This window comes from Pseudopipra pipra, chromosome 16, assembly GCF_036250125.1.
Source record: "Pseudopipra pipra isolate bDixPip1 chromosome 16, bDixPip1.hap1, whole genome shotgun sequence".
Classification (NCBI taxonomy): domain Eukaryota; kingdom Metazoa; phylum Chordata; class Aves; order Passeriformes; family Pipridae; genus Pseudopipra; species Pseudopipra pipra.
In genome coordinates, this window is record NC_087564.1 from 15927289 (window position 1) to 15944682 (window position 17394).

General features: G+C 47.2%; 1 protein-coding gene across 8 annotated transcripts in view; it reads right to left on the minus strand.

The window, feature by feature from the left end:
* Positions 1-17394, minus strand: part of ARHGAP17 (Rho GTPase activating protein 17) — a 42432-nt gene that overhangs the window by 20000 nt on the left and 5038 nt on the right. For all 8 annotated transcript variants that reach the window (XM_064673456.1, XM_064673448.1, XM_064673449.1 and 5 more), the window contains exon 2: positions 2373-2412. In XM_064673456.1, the coding sequence (XP_064529526.1) occupies positions 2373-2412 (40 nt within the window). The remainder of the gene's footprint in view (positions 1-2372; positions 2413-17394) is intronic.

The window sequence follows — 17394 nt, forward strand, 5'->3', positions numbered from 1 at the left end:
CCCTGCCATGGGCAGGGACACCTTCCACTATCCCAGGTTGCTCCAAGCCCCGTCCAACCTGGCCTTGGACACTTGCAGGGATGGGGCAGCCACAGCTTCTCTGGGCAACCTGTGCCAGGGCCTCCCCACCCTCACAGGGAAGAAATACCCCCAACACATTCTAAACCTTCTACTAGTTATGAAAGAATTAATTTCTTTTTAAGACTTCTTAAAATCCTGAGCACAGGGGTTTTCCACCCCTGACACATGGTGACATCCTGTCCCTGCAGCACCTCAGGGATCCCAGCAGCACCCCAGGGATCCCAGCAGCCCCTCAGGGATCCCAGCAGCCCTGCCTGGTGGCTCATGTTCCTTAGAAAGACTCCGGAGCACACACATTCCCAACGGCCTCTTTCCAGGCACCCTGAATGCCAGACTCAGAGGGCAGATGACTGATAGGAGGAACATGACCCCAGAACTTCATGATACTACACTCTCCTCTCTGATCTGCTTTTTAGTTCAAAAATGTCAGGAAAACCATAAAGGACATTAATCTCCTTCAAGCCACCTTTGAACCAACAACGTGACCCACAGGCCACGCTGTCTGTCCCCTCAGGGCATCTGCAGAGTGCAGAACATCACACAATTGCTTTATTATCTGCTACAAAGCCATGCCAGAAAGTGGGGCTATTGTACAAGCCCTTCCAGTACTGAATTATATCCCTTGTCTTCAGACAGGAACACATTTAACAGACACTTGAAATGGAGCACAACCCTTCAGAAAACAGAACAAAAAAAGCCATGACAATCCTGAGGCAAAGCTTGAGCTAAATATAAAAAGAGGCCAACTGTGAACCATGTTTATCAAGCGAGCAGCACCACGTTTCCAAGCTCTTGGGTTAGATAAGAGCCTCCTGCCCCTCCACAAGCCCCCAAGAGCAAACAAACAAGTGAGTAAATTCTTCCACTTGGGTGTAGCCAGGCTGCTCAGGGCCTGGGAAAGCCTTGCTTGCAAAATTTTTTTGGCAACAGGCAGCAGGGCTTTTGGCTTTCACTTCTTTTTACTGTTCTGCAGCTAAGCAAGAAAACAGACGGGCCCTTGCAGGCTATCAAGGTGTTTAACATCCTTTATGTCATTTCACTGTACATCTGCTTGGAAAATAAGAACAGTATTGTCAAACTGTTCAGGTGTTTATAGTTTAACCAAAGCAGACCCCTGAAAACGGGGTGAAATGTTTCAGGTCAGCTCATTCCACCATTACACTGGCACAGGTTGCCCAGAGAAGCTGTGGCTGCCCCATCCCTGCAAGTGTCCAAGGCCAGGCTGGACAGGGCCTGGAGTCACCTGGTCTGGTGGAAGGTGTGCCTGCCCATGGCAGGGGGTGGCACTGGATGAGCTTTAAAGTCCCCTCCAGTGTGCCTAATTAAAGTTTGAAGGCTGATATGCTCCCTCATCTTCTCCTTGAACCTGAGCAGCTGGAGAGATCTGAACTAGAAGCACTTGCATCATCTGTTTGGCTTCCTGTCCCAGGCACAGGTCCTGACCTCAGGCACCTTGAGCTGCTTTGGAATTCATTAGAAAGAACCAGCACACTCGAGGTGCCACAGCAGCCTTCCCTCACAATTTGTGTTCCTTTCACAAGTCTCTCATAAAGAAACCAGAGGAAGAAAACTATGTAGGACAAGACTGTATTTAAATTTGCTCCATGTAGTCAGTCACCCTTGTTAATCTGACAGTTGCAACTCAAATTCCACCATGAAAGTCATGTTTGATGAAATTATATCCTTTCACAAAGATGACAAGTCTGCAAACAAATCAACTGTCAGTGTGACAAATTTGAGAACAAATATCACAAGCTAAACAAGAAGCATTTGTACATTTATTTAACATCAGAAGCTGAACAAGAAGGATTTGTACACTTATAACAATAAGCAATATCAGACTTTAAGGAAATAAATTGCCAGTCTCTACTAGCAAGCAGTTGATATGGTTTTTTTGCCACTTCTCTTAAGGTCCAGTTGACCTGTCCAAGAGAAACAGAAGTGAGGACAGAAACTTGCCGTGCCCAGTCAGAGCTTCTTCACCCTCCACCACAGACTGGCAAGTCATCAGCACCACAGGTTTGTGAGCTTATCAAGCTCGTTCATCTAATTAAAAGAAAATGCTTCCTTCTTCACTGTATCAGGCCACGTGACTGGTTCAGAAACAGAAGTACTGAGGTTTTTTATTCAAAATGTATCCCCAGTTTCTTTATGTGCTGAGAAGTCAAAGACATCCAGGTTTCTATCCCTGACATGCAGGATTTTATCCCCACATTAGGTACTCCATGAATCTCAGAAGGCTCAAACTTCATAAGGAGTACTTAAAAAACACATAATAAGTGTCACAATACCTGCAACAGGTCTTCACTGAGTACCTCCGTTTTCTCAGCCCTAGGGGAGGAAAAAAGACATTGTCAGGCAATTGGTGAGTTCAGGGTCAAAGATCGCCTCAACAATTCCAATAAAACCTGCTCAGTTCCAAGTTAGAATCCCATTACAACTATTGCTGGAAACACCCCCATGCCCACCATGTCACACACAGCCCTTGCTCCCAGCACAGGGAGCTTGGGAAGCCCTGACATTCCTGGAATCCCAGCCTGCAGCACAAATCCACTGCACCAAGCTCTCCATGGTCCTTCCAGCCTCACATGGATGAGCCCAGAGCAAAGCAGAGCCCTGAGTCACTGCACTGAGTGCACAGGGGTACTGAGGCAACTGGACCTTCATTCCATGCTGGTAATCCACCTTAAATCATCTTGTATCAATACACCTCAATGAAAAGGAATACAAAGACATGAGAAAAGCAGGAGAGGCACCTTCATCTTTTTGTATCTGAGCACTGCAGAGCTTTGTCCATCAGCAACCAATGGAAAGGGCAGCCTGAGCCTTCCCTTAACCTCACACACACACCCCCTTCACCAGAAACCTCCCACTGCCTCATTTTGCTGAATTCCATAATACTAAAACAATAGAAAAGATCTGGTACTTAAAAAGCTTATCACAAGTTAATGGTATTCCCAGAAAAGGTCTAACCTCGATAGAAAAATGCTGAATACTTACACACACTTCCAGACAAAATACTCTCACTTGCTACAAACATACTCCAACCTTTACACACACAATTCCACACCTCCTTCTGATCCCAGTTTACACATAAACGTTGAATTGTTTAATGTGGACACAGATTTATTTGTTGTTGGCTCACTGGCTATAACAGTGTTCCACCCCACCTTTGCAACAATGACAAACCCAGCTCTCCCTGATCTCTTCCACTCGGCTGCTCACTGTTACTACACCTTTACACCATGGAGCACTTGGAGGGACTTCGGGATTCCCTTCCCCTATTCAGAGAGTTTCCCCTCCCTGCTGTCAGTCTCTCAGCTCCTACAGACTTTATCTGATCCTCAATCTGTTTAATAAGCCACTGCAAGCCTGGGCATGAACAGAAAGCTCATTTTCCTGATCAGGCTTCATCGGCTGAACATCCTGAACACCTCCAAGGACAAGATTCCTTCAGGTTTGCGTTCCTGTTTTTAAGGCATTTGACTTTAATTTCATGGCACATTATCTGCTTGAACTAGTTGTGAACCATAAGGTGTTTAATAATTAAATACCAGAATAAATTAATGCTCAAAACATCAACCAGACTCAAACAAAAGCCCCTGAAATACTCTGACAGCACTTGAATATTTATTTGTTGAGGAAAACACAGACCAGATTGATAAACTTTTCTCTCACCCAAACAGAAATATTTTGTCTGATGGAAATTACATCCTGTTAGAGAGTAATTATTTATTTTTATTTTCTTAGCCCTGCAAAATTACTAGAAATTACATGGCAGCACTACACTGTAAGAACACCCCAGTTAGAGCAGCACATTCTTAAACAGATTTTGATCTCACCTTAAGCAGCAACTACCCCACAAGTCAGCTAACTGGTTTGATAGGAGAATCATGGAATGGTTTGGATTGGAAGGGACCTTGAAGATCATCCCATTCCACCCCTGCCATGGGCAGGGACACCTCCCACTAGCCCAGGTTGCTCCAAGCCCTGTCCAACCTGGCCTTGGACACTTCCAGGGATGGGGCAGCCACAGCTTCCCTGGGCAACCTGTGCCAGTTCCAAATGTATTAAGATTTTCTAGTTGAAACAACCAGCATTTAACAGCAGGTGACCAAGGCAGTTTGCTGGAGCCCCAGCAGCTCAACTGCCAGTGGGCTCGACCTTCCCAAGGTAACCTGGAAAAGCAGCGAGACAGGGCAGTGCCTCGGGAGGAGTACAGGGATTAACTGTGTCTGAGACTGGGGCAGAAGGAACAGGAGAGCAGCCACCTTCTCCATCGTTACAGACATCTGGATCATCATCTGTACGTGGATCTCCACTACACAGATACATTTGTTGATGATCCATCCCTGGAAGTGTCCAAGGCCAGGTTGGACGGGGCTTGGAGCAACCTGGGATAGTGAAAGGTGTCCCTGCCCATGGCAAGGGGTGGAACAAGATGAGCTGCAAATCTGTTTAGGAAAAAAAAGCAACAGGTTTCTCCATCCCCATTGCAGAGCTGAAGCTCCCACTGCCCTGTCTGTCCCCAGCCCCGGGCTGGGAGCAGGGAAAGGCAGATTACAGGCGTTCCAGGAGGTCGTTCCCCCGGTGCTGACACACTTACCCTGACATGCTCCAGAACAGGCACCACAGAGCCAAGATCTGACAGACCAGAAGGCCCAGCCTGAACCCAACCAGCAGTTTGGGAAATTAAACAGCCACCCTGGGTGGTGCAATTCAAAACAACTTCTAAGAACCCGCCGAGCCCTCGGAGCTGGGTACGTGCACATCCTTCACCCACAGAGCTGCTGATCACTGACAGCTCCTGGGACTCCTCCCACCCTGCAGCAACAGGCAAACCACTACAGGATTTGGAAATTCACTTTTAGCTCTTGGGAATCACAAAATGCACTTTGTATCAGTTATCTTTAGAGGTAACTCTAAAGAGCTCCTATTAATATTATTCCATAGCTGTGTTCTACAGAACCTTTCATTAGACTACCATAAAGTTACTGGATGTTTTTGAATGGTTTTAGCCACAACATTAATGAAAAACCCACCACATAAAACAGAGCTTCCATACAGCTTTAGAATCATGAATAGATTTCTCCTTCCCTTCCTTTTTCCTAGGAAATTATATCCATTGGAATGAAAAGCAAAGACAGCTCAGAACTGTGCTAGCAAAACTTTGTTCCCATTTTAAATCTGGCTACCCACAGTCTATGGATAATTTTATATGTTTATCTTTAGCACTCTTTGTACACTGAACCACTTTGTCAGGGATCTAAAGTCCCAGCTGGACACCCTGGATGTCCTTGGAATCAGGGATGCTCTCCCAGGCCTGGGTGGCAGCAGGAGCGTGGCCAGGCCAGGCAGATCAGAACAGCCACTGATGATGATGTCAGGCTCGGAAGTGAAGCAAGGGAAGACCTCACCCTTCCTGCAGGCCCACATTCCACCTTTAATGAGGAAGCCAAGAGAGAGCCACTAAATAATATTGTTTTTCAGTGATCACAACCATGAAAGAAAAAATGCAACCCTGTGATAGCAGCACAGCCCATCTCCTCTCTGAGCAGGGGAAGCAGCAAACCATCAAAGGGACCTGTCTCCCTCGGAATTACAGGTATGACCAGTTTAAAGTTTACACCCAACTGCAGCTTTGTGGGATGCTAATTCCTTCTGCTGGCTAACCAGGGAATCAGCAAACTTCTAGAAAAAAACAGAATTTCTTTTTCACTACCAAACTTCTGTCCTCAGCCCTTGGCAGGGCTTACTTGCATCTTATCTAATGGAAGCGATGCAGAAATCCTTCTAGACTCAAGAACTAAGAACTGGAAGACTGAGCAGCAGAGCGTTCCCAAGGGCTCTCCTGAGCCCAGCAGTGCTGGTTTCTGGCCATCAGCCTGGAGACCCTCCACTGGAGCTTCCCCCAGGAGACACCCTGAGCACAGCCCAGCCTAACCCAAGCTGAGCCTCTGAAGCCCAGACTCCAGCCAGGGCTGTTTACATTCCCAGAGCTCAACTCCACACAGCCCAAACAGTTAATTCTGGGTTGCAAAACGAGGTCCCTCCAAGCCATTACTAATGGGGAAAGCACGCCCTGCCCCAGCCCCTCCCGGGCCCCAACGCTGGACTGTGACCGCCATGGTCAGCAGCTAGCCCTGTGCCTCTGGAGGGCAGGATCCCCAGGAAAACCGGGACCTGGCCAGCCCAGAGCCTCCCAACACCTCTGGGGACAGAGGTGGCATTCCCAGAGGTGTCAGAGGTGGTGTTGGCAGACGGGACAGAGCACAGCACGAGCTGCAGTCCGGGAATGCCAGACCGGGCACACATCCCAAACCGCCACGGCAGCAGCACATGGGCCTTCAGCTGCCCACATCCAAAATATCTGCCAGGCTGGCAGTGCTCCACTGGAGCAGAACGGAGCTGGTCCCCTGGGAAAGAAGGTTTCTGAGAACTGAAGTTTCTCTGCTACAACACCAGAACCTTGACATGAATCAACTGGTACCAAGGTCTTAATAAAAGTCAGTAGCACATTTTAAAAGACTGATTGTAAAAACAAGACTGAACAATCATTTTGTTATGGTTATAATCACCCCATTAATGAATAAAGAGGATAAAACTACCGATTTCCTTAAAACCAGTACTTTTAAACTGCTTTTCCCACAGTCCTGCCCACTGTGCAGAGCTCCACGAGCTGCTCCTTATGTCTTCACTGTTCCTCTCCTGCATGGATACAACCACTGGTTCAGCTGGGATATAACAACTGGAATAATGTCACAGAAACAGCTGCTTTTCAGCCAGATCAGCTCCCCAGGCTCACCCTTCAGGCAAACAGCCTCTCTGCCACAGCTCGGAGCGGGAAGGTACCGAAGGGCAGGGCAGGTTCTGAGCACGTGAACAGCAGGTTCCTCAGGGACAGCCAAAACCCTGAGCAGAGCTGGCTTTGCACTCTGGGACACCACAACACTGAGAACTGTCATTTTTAATAAAACCCTTGTTTCTTCAAGCAAATTTTCTTTTCAAGACAGAAGTGCCGTACTTGACATGAAATATGATACAGAACATCAAAGCTGGAGCCATTTCCTGTTTGGGGATGGCATGGCCAGAATAATTGCCTTAACTCACTCCAAACAAAAACCAATTGGTTTTACAGAGGAAAGACTATTTTTTTTTTTATTCTAGACATGTTAATTACAATAACTTAGCCTGCTGTGACATTTTAAAAATGTATTGCATGTGCCCCCAGTCAGCCTCTCAGTATTCTATGGTATAATTCTTTTTATTTTCCCTTCCTTCTGGCCCAGCCCAGCCCAGCCCTGCGCCCAACCCAGCATGCCAGGCTCTGCTGCAGCTCAAGGCCTGGCTCAGCCCTGAGCAGGGTGGGCAGAACAGCTCCCACCCCATGGGTTTAAAACTGGTCCCCTCACTTGGTCATTTTTCAGCTTCTTCACATTTTCAGGCCACATCTGGAAACAGCAGATGGGAATTCCTCAGATAATAGTGTTTATCTTCCATGGGGAAAGAATTTACATTTCCACGTATAAAATGAAGGCGCTCCACTAAACCAACATTGGAGATTTTAAAAAAATAAATCTTCAGCTAAACAATATCTGAGATATCACTGTCCTATCCATCACCAGGGCATCAGTCCTGATCTCCAAGGCAGGTCAAAGCTACAGAACCACTGCAAGAGGGACCTTTTGCAAGGGCACATAGTGACAGGTTAAGGGGGAATGGCTTCCCACTGCCAGAGGGCAGGGTTCAATGGGATATTAGGAAGAAATTCTTCCCTGGGAGGGTGGGGAGGTCCTGGCACGGGTTGTTCAGAGAAGCTATGGCTGCCCCACCCCTGGAAGTGTCCAAGGCCAGGTTGGACGGGGCTTGGAGCAACCTGAGGTAGTGGAAGGTATCCCTGCCCATGGCAGGGGGTGGAACGGGATGAACTTCAAGGTCCCTTCAAACCTGGGCCATTTCATGGTTCCATGAAATCCACACTCCTGAAAGGCAAACCAGGAAGGAACAAGGGCAAACCTGATCTGAGAGCCATAAAACCTTGGCCATTCCCAGCAGAACAAGTGACTCAGTTGAAATGTCACTGTGGAAACAGAAGCCTTGACTCACGCTCGGCTGGGCGGTGGCACTGGCAGAGGTGATGCCACGGGAGGGCAGCGACAAGTCCCTGATCCTGAACTCTGGAGAGGTTTCAGTGGAAGCAGGAGACATCCACTCGATACAGGAGACAGAGGTAAAGCCAGCCTTCCCTGCTGGGTGGTTTTTCCTCAAACAAAGCCTGTGTTTGTTACCAGGAGTAACCAGCTCAGCTCGCTGGTGAGGTAACACTGGGAGCACCTTCGCGGGGCTGGCAGCACATCCTGCCTTGCTTTCCACATACAATAGGCAGGACTTGCTGCCAGGAAAAATGGAAGAATCAGCAACTCTGTTCCAAAACAAGGAATCCAGAATGAATGATGGCAATTGCCCTTCAAAAAGGTTTGCTTTTTTAACACTCACCAAGACAAACTTCATAGAAAATACGGCTTCAAGGTGTTTCAGGACCACCAGCTCACTCCTCCCCATTTCCCCTTGTGCTAATATTTTCAAAAGGAAGCCAGCACAACCCAAGGTAAGTATCAACATTTTGAAGTGGCTTTAAAATGTTTAAAAATAACTCAGAGAAAACTGTCAGATGACAGTCACTACTTTCAGTATTAGTATTTAGGGAACACCACACACAACCAGTCACTAGTATGACTTTCGGTTTGCCTCCTACCCCCATTTTTTACCCAGATTAACAATATAAACTTCTGTACAAGTATTAAAAGTGATTTCACTGTAAATCTGGTGACAACAGATGCTTCAGAATCACATCAAAGGCTGTTGTTTTGGAGCTCACCCACCAGCTGCAAATTCTGTGCTTCCAGTCCTTTAGAATGGCTTTAAAAATGGTGCATCACCTCCAAGGCATCAGACACCTCAGAGCTGCAAAACTACAGCTCAGGCCTCAATAAATGGATAAAGATTTCTGCTCCGTTGTCTTCCTCCTTCATTTTCTCCAGAGTTCCCCATCAAACTGTGCTTGGTCACTCAAAGTAAAAGCTGCAGCTTTGATCCTGCCTGTAATGTCAGCCCTGGATGTGGCAGCACGGAGCTCTGACGAAAGGCAGAGCAGCTTTAGGGGGATAATCACCTTGGAAGGGAGGCGGAATGTTCCTGGGCAGTGCAGGGAAACCCATGACAGACTGTTCACATTAGTGGATCTGAAATTCCTGCCCTGGTGAAATGGATCCAAGGCTCCTCTCTGGAGCGAGGCAGTAAATTTAGCTCTTTAGAACAACCACAGCTCAAGCCAAATCCTATTTTCGGGCCACTCTCACAGAGACGGGCTCTGCAGTGAGGCCCTGCACAGCCTTCCTGTAAAACACACATCGCAGTGCTTTCAGTATTAGATCTGAGTATTACACCAAATAAGGGGCAGTTTAACAAAATCATTGTTCACACAGTTAAGTCTATGTTTCAAACCTAGGCAGATAATTTTGAGCCACAGCATTGCAAATTTGAGATGAATTTAAGTTGAACTTTCTATATGGCAAAAATACAATTGTGGTTTAAATGCAGAACCACATTTAAAGTTTGGTTTGAGAAAGGATGTGATGATTCAGAGAGCAGCCCGATCAGTCCCATAGCTTGTAAACTTCTGGGTATAAATACCAATTTACAATTCAGTGCTTCCAGTGAAATACTGTCCCAGCAAATCAGATCCTGATTGCTAATCTGCTATTTCATACCATGGGCAAAGTCATGAGCTGTTGAAGCTCTCCTCTTATTCTTTTTGACTTTGAAAAGCCCCAAACCTCTTCTCCCAGTGTCTGTCAGGCCAATATAACAATGTGGCTTCTTTAATAAAGTACATTTGATTTGTGAAAGTATTAATGACTTCTGGAGGAAAGGCAAAGTGCTGCTGCAGGGGATTAACATTCTAACTGCTCAAATCCAGGCAGGATGAAATCTAGCAGTGGTCCCGTGTTTTGTTTCCCAAAGTAAAAACTCCTATGACAAGCTGTCATAAATTAGTGATAACAAACCCTAAAGAACCTGAGACAAAGCTAAGCTACACTGGAAACTTTCCAAGCTTATCATATCATAATGTACTTTCTATGCCTTGCTTTATCCCTTTAACTACTACAATAAACATTTCTCCTGTTACACTCTACTACAGAACTTGAACTTTCCAAACATGTCAGTTTATTAATATAATTTAAAGAATGCATACAGAAACCCCCACACCATGTCTTGGCAAGTAACTGGTTTTAATATTGAACTGCCTGGTATTTATTCACATTAAAGAGTTTCTTTTCACACCAGGTCTTTCCCTTACAAGCAGGCAACAACTTTTTACTTATGCAAAATCATTTCACCTAAAATTAGCTGGGTACAATTTTGACAGAGGATACAGTGAAGCAGAAAGTAACTTAAATAATTACTGAATTATTCCTTAATCTCAGATGCAATTTTACAACCCCTGTGTGCCAAGACAACCAGAGGTGCTGCCAGAACGGTCGCTTTGTGCTCTGGCAGCACTCAGCTCGAGGGGAAGTGGTGAAATGTAGCCTGGGCAGCAGCAGCCACAAATCATCCTGCAGTCACCTCCCTCCTGGGCTGCCCCTCCAGGGCTGCTCACCTTGGCCCTCACAGCCCAGAGCTGGGCCAGCTCCAGTCACCACCACATCAAATCCATGGTGAGGAGCAAGTGTTGGATTCCCCTCACACAATTCCCTACAACCTTTCTCTCCTCAGGAGCCCTGCCTGCAGCAGTCCTTCCCCAAACTTCAGGTGCAGGTCCTCACACCTCTCTCCTGCATCAGCAGCAGCTCAGACTGGAATCACATGCAACAAAAGAAACTGGTTCCCGGTTGTCTTGGCCCTCTCCTTGGCCAGCCCGAGGGCAGGGGAGGTGGGATCAACGCAGGCTGGGCAGGAACAGGGGAAATCTGTCCCTTTCAGCAACAGCAGCTACTCAAAATCAGCTTCAACTGATCATGAAACTGCAGCCTGGGGCCAACATTCCATTGCCACGAGGTGACATCAGCTGGCAGAGCTGCTGACAGAAGTGGCTGTGTCCTTCCTCCTCCTGCTCCATCTCCTGGGCCCAGCATGAGCATCCCCAGCAGTCAGCAGCTCAAACTGAGCTGGCTCAACACTCACCTGGTTGGAATAAAACCCATTTTCCAGTCAGAGACCAGAGGTGCAAGCACAGAGGAGTGGGAACAAGTGGAAGGGCAGCTCAGGAATCAGGGCTGGGCAGAAATTCAGGCAGTGCTGCAGAGCCTGATGCAGGTGTAGGTCTGACCAGAGCCAAGGCAGCAGCTGATGGCTCTGGATAACAGGACAGCTCATGGATCCTCTACATGTGGGTTTGGCAGCTTTTACATTTAAGCAAAGTCCAGTTCCCTTGCAAACCACCTGCTGACATGAGAACTCCTCCACTGCTGAGAATAAACACCTCACCAAAACACCCTGAAAAATTTCCTGAACTGCCAAACAAGACCTTACTTTCCACTTTAGCCACAAAACAGGTGGATTGCCACCAACTCAGGACATTTTTAAACTTTATGATTTCTTTACCCAGAAGTCCTGCATTGTCAATCCCTGGAAAAGACTCCAAGAAGCAGCACTGCCTTTTGCACAGACAAACTTTTTACAGCACAGACATGTCTGAATAGGAAAAATATGCACTACAAGAATGAACGAAATTCAGTGAACTGCTAAAGAAGTCATGGCCGTCTTTTGCACATTTGTTTGGTTTTTTGCACTTTGACAGGACCAGGGGGGATGGTTTTGAATTGACAGAGGGTAGGAACAGATAAGGTATTAGGAAGAAATTCTCCCCTGTGAGGGTGAGGAGGCCCTGGCACAGGTTGCCCAGAGAAGCTGTGGCTGCCCCATCCCTGGAAGTGTCCAAGGCCAGGTTGGAGCAACCTGGGCTAGTGGAAGGTGTTGCTGCCCGTGGCAGGGGGTAGCACTGGATGAGCTTTAAGGTCCTTTCCAAACCAAACCACTCTGGGATTCAATGATTTCAGCCACACGTTGTTACTTTGCATGAGAGCCAAAAAATCTCCAGTCCAGAAATTACCATTTCACCAGAGGTAATGCTGCTCTTATTTAATGTACTGCCCAGCCAGGTCTCTTAAGTTTGGGGATTCACAAAACTGGCAAGAGAAAGCCTTGGAAAAGGAACTAAACTGAATCAGCACAAGAAGTAAAACAAGGAAACGCAGAAAAGGCAGAACAATGAAGCAGGAATAGAAAGTGAGGCTGCAAAAACGAGCTGGAAGCTTTGAAACAACAGTAAAAAGACTACAAGGGGATTCAGGGACCTGAAGTTACATAAAATCAACTACTAGGCTAGTGACAAACCAGGGATTATTCCCTATGCCCATAGTTTCACAACAGAGCCTCTGCACTGATTTCCTGAGCGTGGCCACGATTAACAATTAATGGCTGAGCCCCTGATTATGTTTCAGCGACAGGAAGGCGAGTGTGCGACCGAGCCCGGCATCCCCCACGCAGCCGACTCAGCCCATTCCCGGGATCCCGGCCTCACTCAGCCGCCTGTTTTTGTGTTGCTTAGACACAGCAAACACAAGAGCACCCGAACGTGTCCAAGGCGCAGACTGTGCCATTCCCACCCTGCCACGAGGCTCCTGCAGCTCAGCACCAAACTGAAAGTTAACTCAGCCCCTGCACTGCAGAGAGGGAAACACGAGCCTCCCACTAATCGACGGTTATTACCCTGCACTTCAACACACGCTCGGACCTGCTGGTACGAAACCAGGATTACTTTATCCTGCTGTGCCACTCTATAAAACACACCAGCTCAGAACACTTAATCTGCGTGTTAAATCCCCTTGCAGCAGGGCAGCCCAGCTGAACGCTCGGCCCAAACACAAGCTGCAAGCTCAGCTCACACGTTGATTTTTCCGTGTGAGAACACCACCCTTCTAGCTCCATTTTCTACAGAAAACATAACTTTTAACCAGGGGATTGCCATTTCCTAACAACTGCTTTTTAATTAAATTATAGATGCCAAAAGTCTGAATTTGAATAACTGCTGTACTTTCCACAGCCATGTCCCAGCTGTGACTTTGAAACCTGCTCACGGGACAATTTATCTTCTAAGAAAGGGATGATCTTTGAACTTCATTTTCCTGTCACTGGCTGAAGTAGCTTTTTGTAGCCTTAACACTGTGTCACCCAGGATGTGTGTACCTGTGTGTACAACAGAATTAACAGCTCCCAGCACTGCCCTGCCTTGTCGGTGCCACACTCAGCTGTACAAGTTACCACTCTTCCTTTTATTAATTTTAATTTTCACTCTGGAAATGTCATTGGGACCTTGAGAAACAGCCAGTGAGGTTATGCATACAAAAATCTCAGTGCAGCTATCTCGAGCACAGGACAACTTGCAAGACAGAAGGAAAAAACTCCTTTATTGCTCCTTCTCACTCTCAGTGCCTGCAGACCCCTTGGCTCTTTGATTCACTCCACTGCAGTCACTCCAGGATGTTCCTGTCACACTGCAATGCAATTAACTTCACCAGAAAACAATCCCTGTCAGGGAAAAAAAGCTCCACCTCACTGAGAGAAGCATTTGTGACCTCACCCAGCTGGCCCAGGAGTCGTTTCCTGGTGAGAGGCAGCACTGGCTAAGCAGAAGACACACTATTAACTCTGCTATCCTGTGGATCAGCCATGGAACAGTGACTACAAACCCAAAGCTTTTAGGGCTATTTGGTGTCTAAGGAATAAATTTAAACAAAAATCACAGAATCCCAGAACGGTTTGGGTTGGAAGGAACCTTAAGCTCATCCTGTCCCACCCCCTGCCATGGGCAGGGACACCTTCCACCAGCCCAGGTTGCTCCAAGCCCCCTCCAACCTGGCTTTGGACACTTCCAGGGATCCAGGGGCAGCCACAGCTTCTCTGGGCAACCTGTGCCAGGGCCTCCCCACCCCCACAGGGGAGAATTTCTTCTGTAAATCCAACCTAAATTTCCCCTCTTTCAGCTAGAACCCATTACTCCTTGTCCTGTCTCTGCAGTTCCTGATGAAATATCTAATTCAAATGATCTAGTTCAGCCAATAAAGCAACGCTGCAGCTAAAAACGATACCCTAAAGTTCCCTATTTTTCCTCGTCCAGACACCCAGTGCTGCTTGAGGCACGACAGTGTCAGCAAAGATCCAATTAAGCCTTCAAGACTGGTACCTATAACAATCCAACAGCCCCAAAACCCAAGGGAATCGAGCAGAGTGATCTGTTAAAATCCCTCCATTTGTCACCACCAACTGCTGCGAAGGCACTTAGTTCTGAATGACTGAAATCAGACTTCCTTCCCCAGTTTAATTGGTGTTTAATTAAACTCCCACAGGTTTCAGGTCAGAGCTGTGCCACGGCCAACTGCTGCCTTAGGTCAGGCTCAAGGCCACAAGATGTTTTAAAGATTTAAAATGCCAAATAATGGAGCTATTTCATTTAAATTATAACCCCTTTCTTTTTGGAAACTGTGCACAATATTAGAAAACATATTAATACACTTGTTATTTAACCCCATCCTAAAAAGATCCTGTTATTTGGCATTTCATCATTGCTAATTTAATGATCTCTGAAAAGCAGCTCTGGCCACAGATCCATTATCATTACCTAAAAATACCATGCAAGTGTCTAAGAAATACATTTGCTTCCATCAATTCCAAGTGTATCCCATTACAGCATCGGGCTGAAACAGCCTGTCACATCACTTCTGGCTATTTTAGCTGATCAAATCATTACTATTTCGAGATTTTGACTGTGGGCATAACCTGACATTAAAATTATTTGTTCTGAAGATCCACCATCAGATCAAGTTAGAATCAAGGAATCACAGCTTCATCCCCAGAGATGAGGATTATTTTGATTACATGAATAAGTATCAGGAGGAAAAAAGGCACCTCCAGAGCTGAGCAATTGAGCAGCTGCCACTAAAGCACATTCAGGTGTATTTTTACCTCCCCTATCCTGCTGTTATGTCAGACACCAAAACCTCCACGTTGGACACACCTAACCCCCCTGGACAATATCCCTTCCTGCCCTTCCAGCTCCCTGTGCTTCCCCCTGGCAGTGGGGCAGGTCTGCCCAGGAATGGTGACTCTGGCTCTGGTTACGTGCTGTGTCACAGGCTCAGCGTGCCAGGGGTGGCACAACCCTTCCTGCTGCCCTGGACCCTCAAAACCTCCCCAAACCCCCTGAGAAACACCTGCACAGGAGAGTGACACTTCATTCAGCATTTTAGGCAAGGTAAGATGGTGCTTTCCTGAGACAGACTCTCTCTTTATCCTTGTCATGCTGTCCTGACCCCCCAGCAAAATAGGAAGGCCAAGCTGATCCAGGCAGAACAGATCCCACAGTGTCTGTGTGGGAATATTTTATCAGTCCTCTCATCTGCTCCATCAAGCAGCAGCAGAGCCAAAGGAGAAGAGGACACATAAGGAAATGGACGATTAATATTTCCCAAATCTCCGAGTCTGGAATCTTTTAATTTCTTTTTCTGCCACAAAAATCTCAACTATTTTACCCACTGCCCACTCAGCACTTGACACATAAGTCGGACACAAAGTTATTATGTAACTTTTTTCTTCTGACCAACAGGCTTTAGCTGGTTCCCTGGAACTCACAACACTTTATTGAGGTATCCTCAAGCCAATAAAATTCAGTTTGTTGTTTGGTCTTCTCTGAAGAGAAGGCTCTGGAGGGATCCAACTGTGGCCTTCCAGTACCTGAAGGGGCCAATAAGAAACATGGAGAGGGACTTTGGACAAGGGCCTGGAGGGACAGGACAAGGGGGAATGGCTTCCCACTGCCAGAGGGCAGGGTTAGATGGGATACTGGGAAGCCCTGGTGCTCTCAGCAGCCACCCCTTGCTCAGAGCTGGGTCTGTGAGGACGCGGGTGGGAAATGCCACCCACGGGATACCTGAGCCCCACACCCTGCCCACGTCACCGCTCCTGGACCTGGGCACGGCAGAGGCAGCCCAGGAAAGGCATTCCCAGGTTTTCATGTGGTCTGGAAGCGGATCACAAGCGAGGAGGCTTTTAAACTGAGGGCTGAGCAAATCCTTACTCATTGATTTAAAACCTGTTGCTGCCCTTGTAAGGCTACAAGTTCTGCAGAGAAAGAAGTTTCTTAAAACCACAAGGTAATTTCTCAAGTTTCCAATCTTCAGGATTCTTAATGACCTGGACTTTAAACACGAGATCATCTTGGTCCCTGAGGAATTAAGAGATCCTGATGAACTGATTGCCTTCACAAAACTTAGAGGGAACACCAAAATTAGGCCAGAACACGGTGCTTTGTTTTCTGTTCACAGCCAGAACCTCTCACCTACCAGGGGTTCCAGCACAGCAATGCAGCTGCTCAGCAGGAGCAGCAGTTCAGACTCACAGGTCTGCCCAGCTCCCAGCCCTCCACCAACACAGAACAACTGAAGAAAGTCACCCCAAAGTCCTCACCTTAGGCAAATTCAGGTGATTTTTCCTTTGGCTTCAGCAATCTGCTTTGAAAGGGACATTAATCAATGGGATTAACAGACACTCCCACAAAATTTGATCTAGACCATAGCCTGGGCCCAATCTGTATCTATATATTTATGGTATTATTTATGTAATCTGTGATTTATACTGTTTGTGACTGCGATAATAAAGTTCCAAACATCCCAGCCAGTGCCAAGTTTCCCCACCAGCAGCAGCCCCAAACTGAACACATAATAGCTCCATGTTTTTCTATAACTGGCAGTTTGTCCTGGTAGAAAAACCCAATTCCTGAGCTGCACAAGCCATTACATTGTGTCAGAGCTCCCCAAGGGGTGCAGGAAACAGATAAATACACTGATACCGAGAGACTTTGTTGGCCCTGCCGAGGCTGAGCTGTTGATGGGGTGGCTGAGCCCTTTCCTTGCCCCCTCTGGGATGGAAACCCCACTTTGCCAAGTTTTGTGCCTCTGCAGAGCCCACAGTACCCTGGCAGTGCCCGGGGGCACCGACCCTTTGCAGCTGGGTGTCCAACAGCCAAACTCCCCCAGATGTCTCTTTAGACAGTGATTCCTGGGCTGTTTTCCCAGTGCTCTGGCACTCACACCCCCTCCATTCCCCTCAGAGCCCGACCTGCAGCCCCGAATCCTGCCCTGCTCACCAACACACCTCCCCTGATTCAATCCACTGGGCACTTTAAGCCCATCACTGAATTCAGCTGCCAACCAGAGATCTCATGCAATTTTCTAATTAAGGAGACCTGGAACT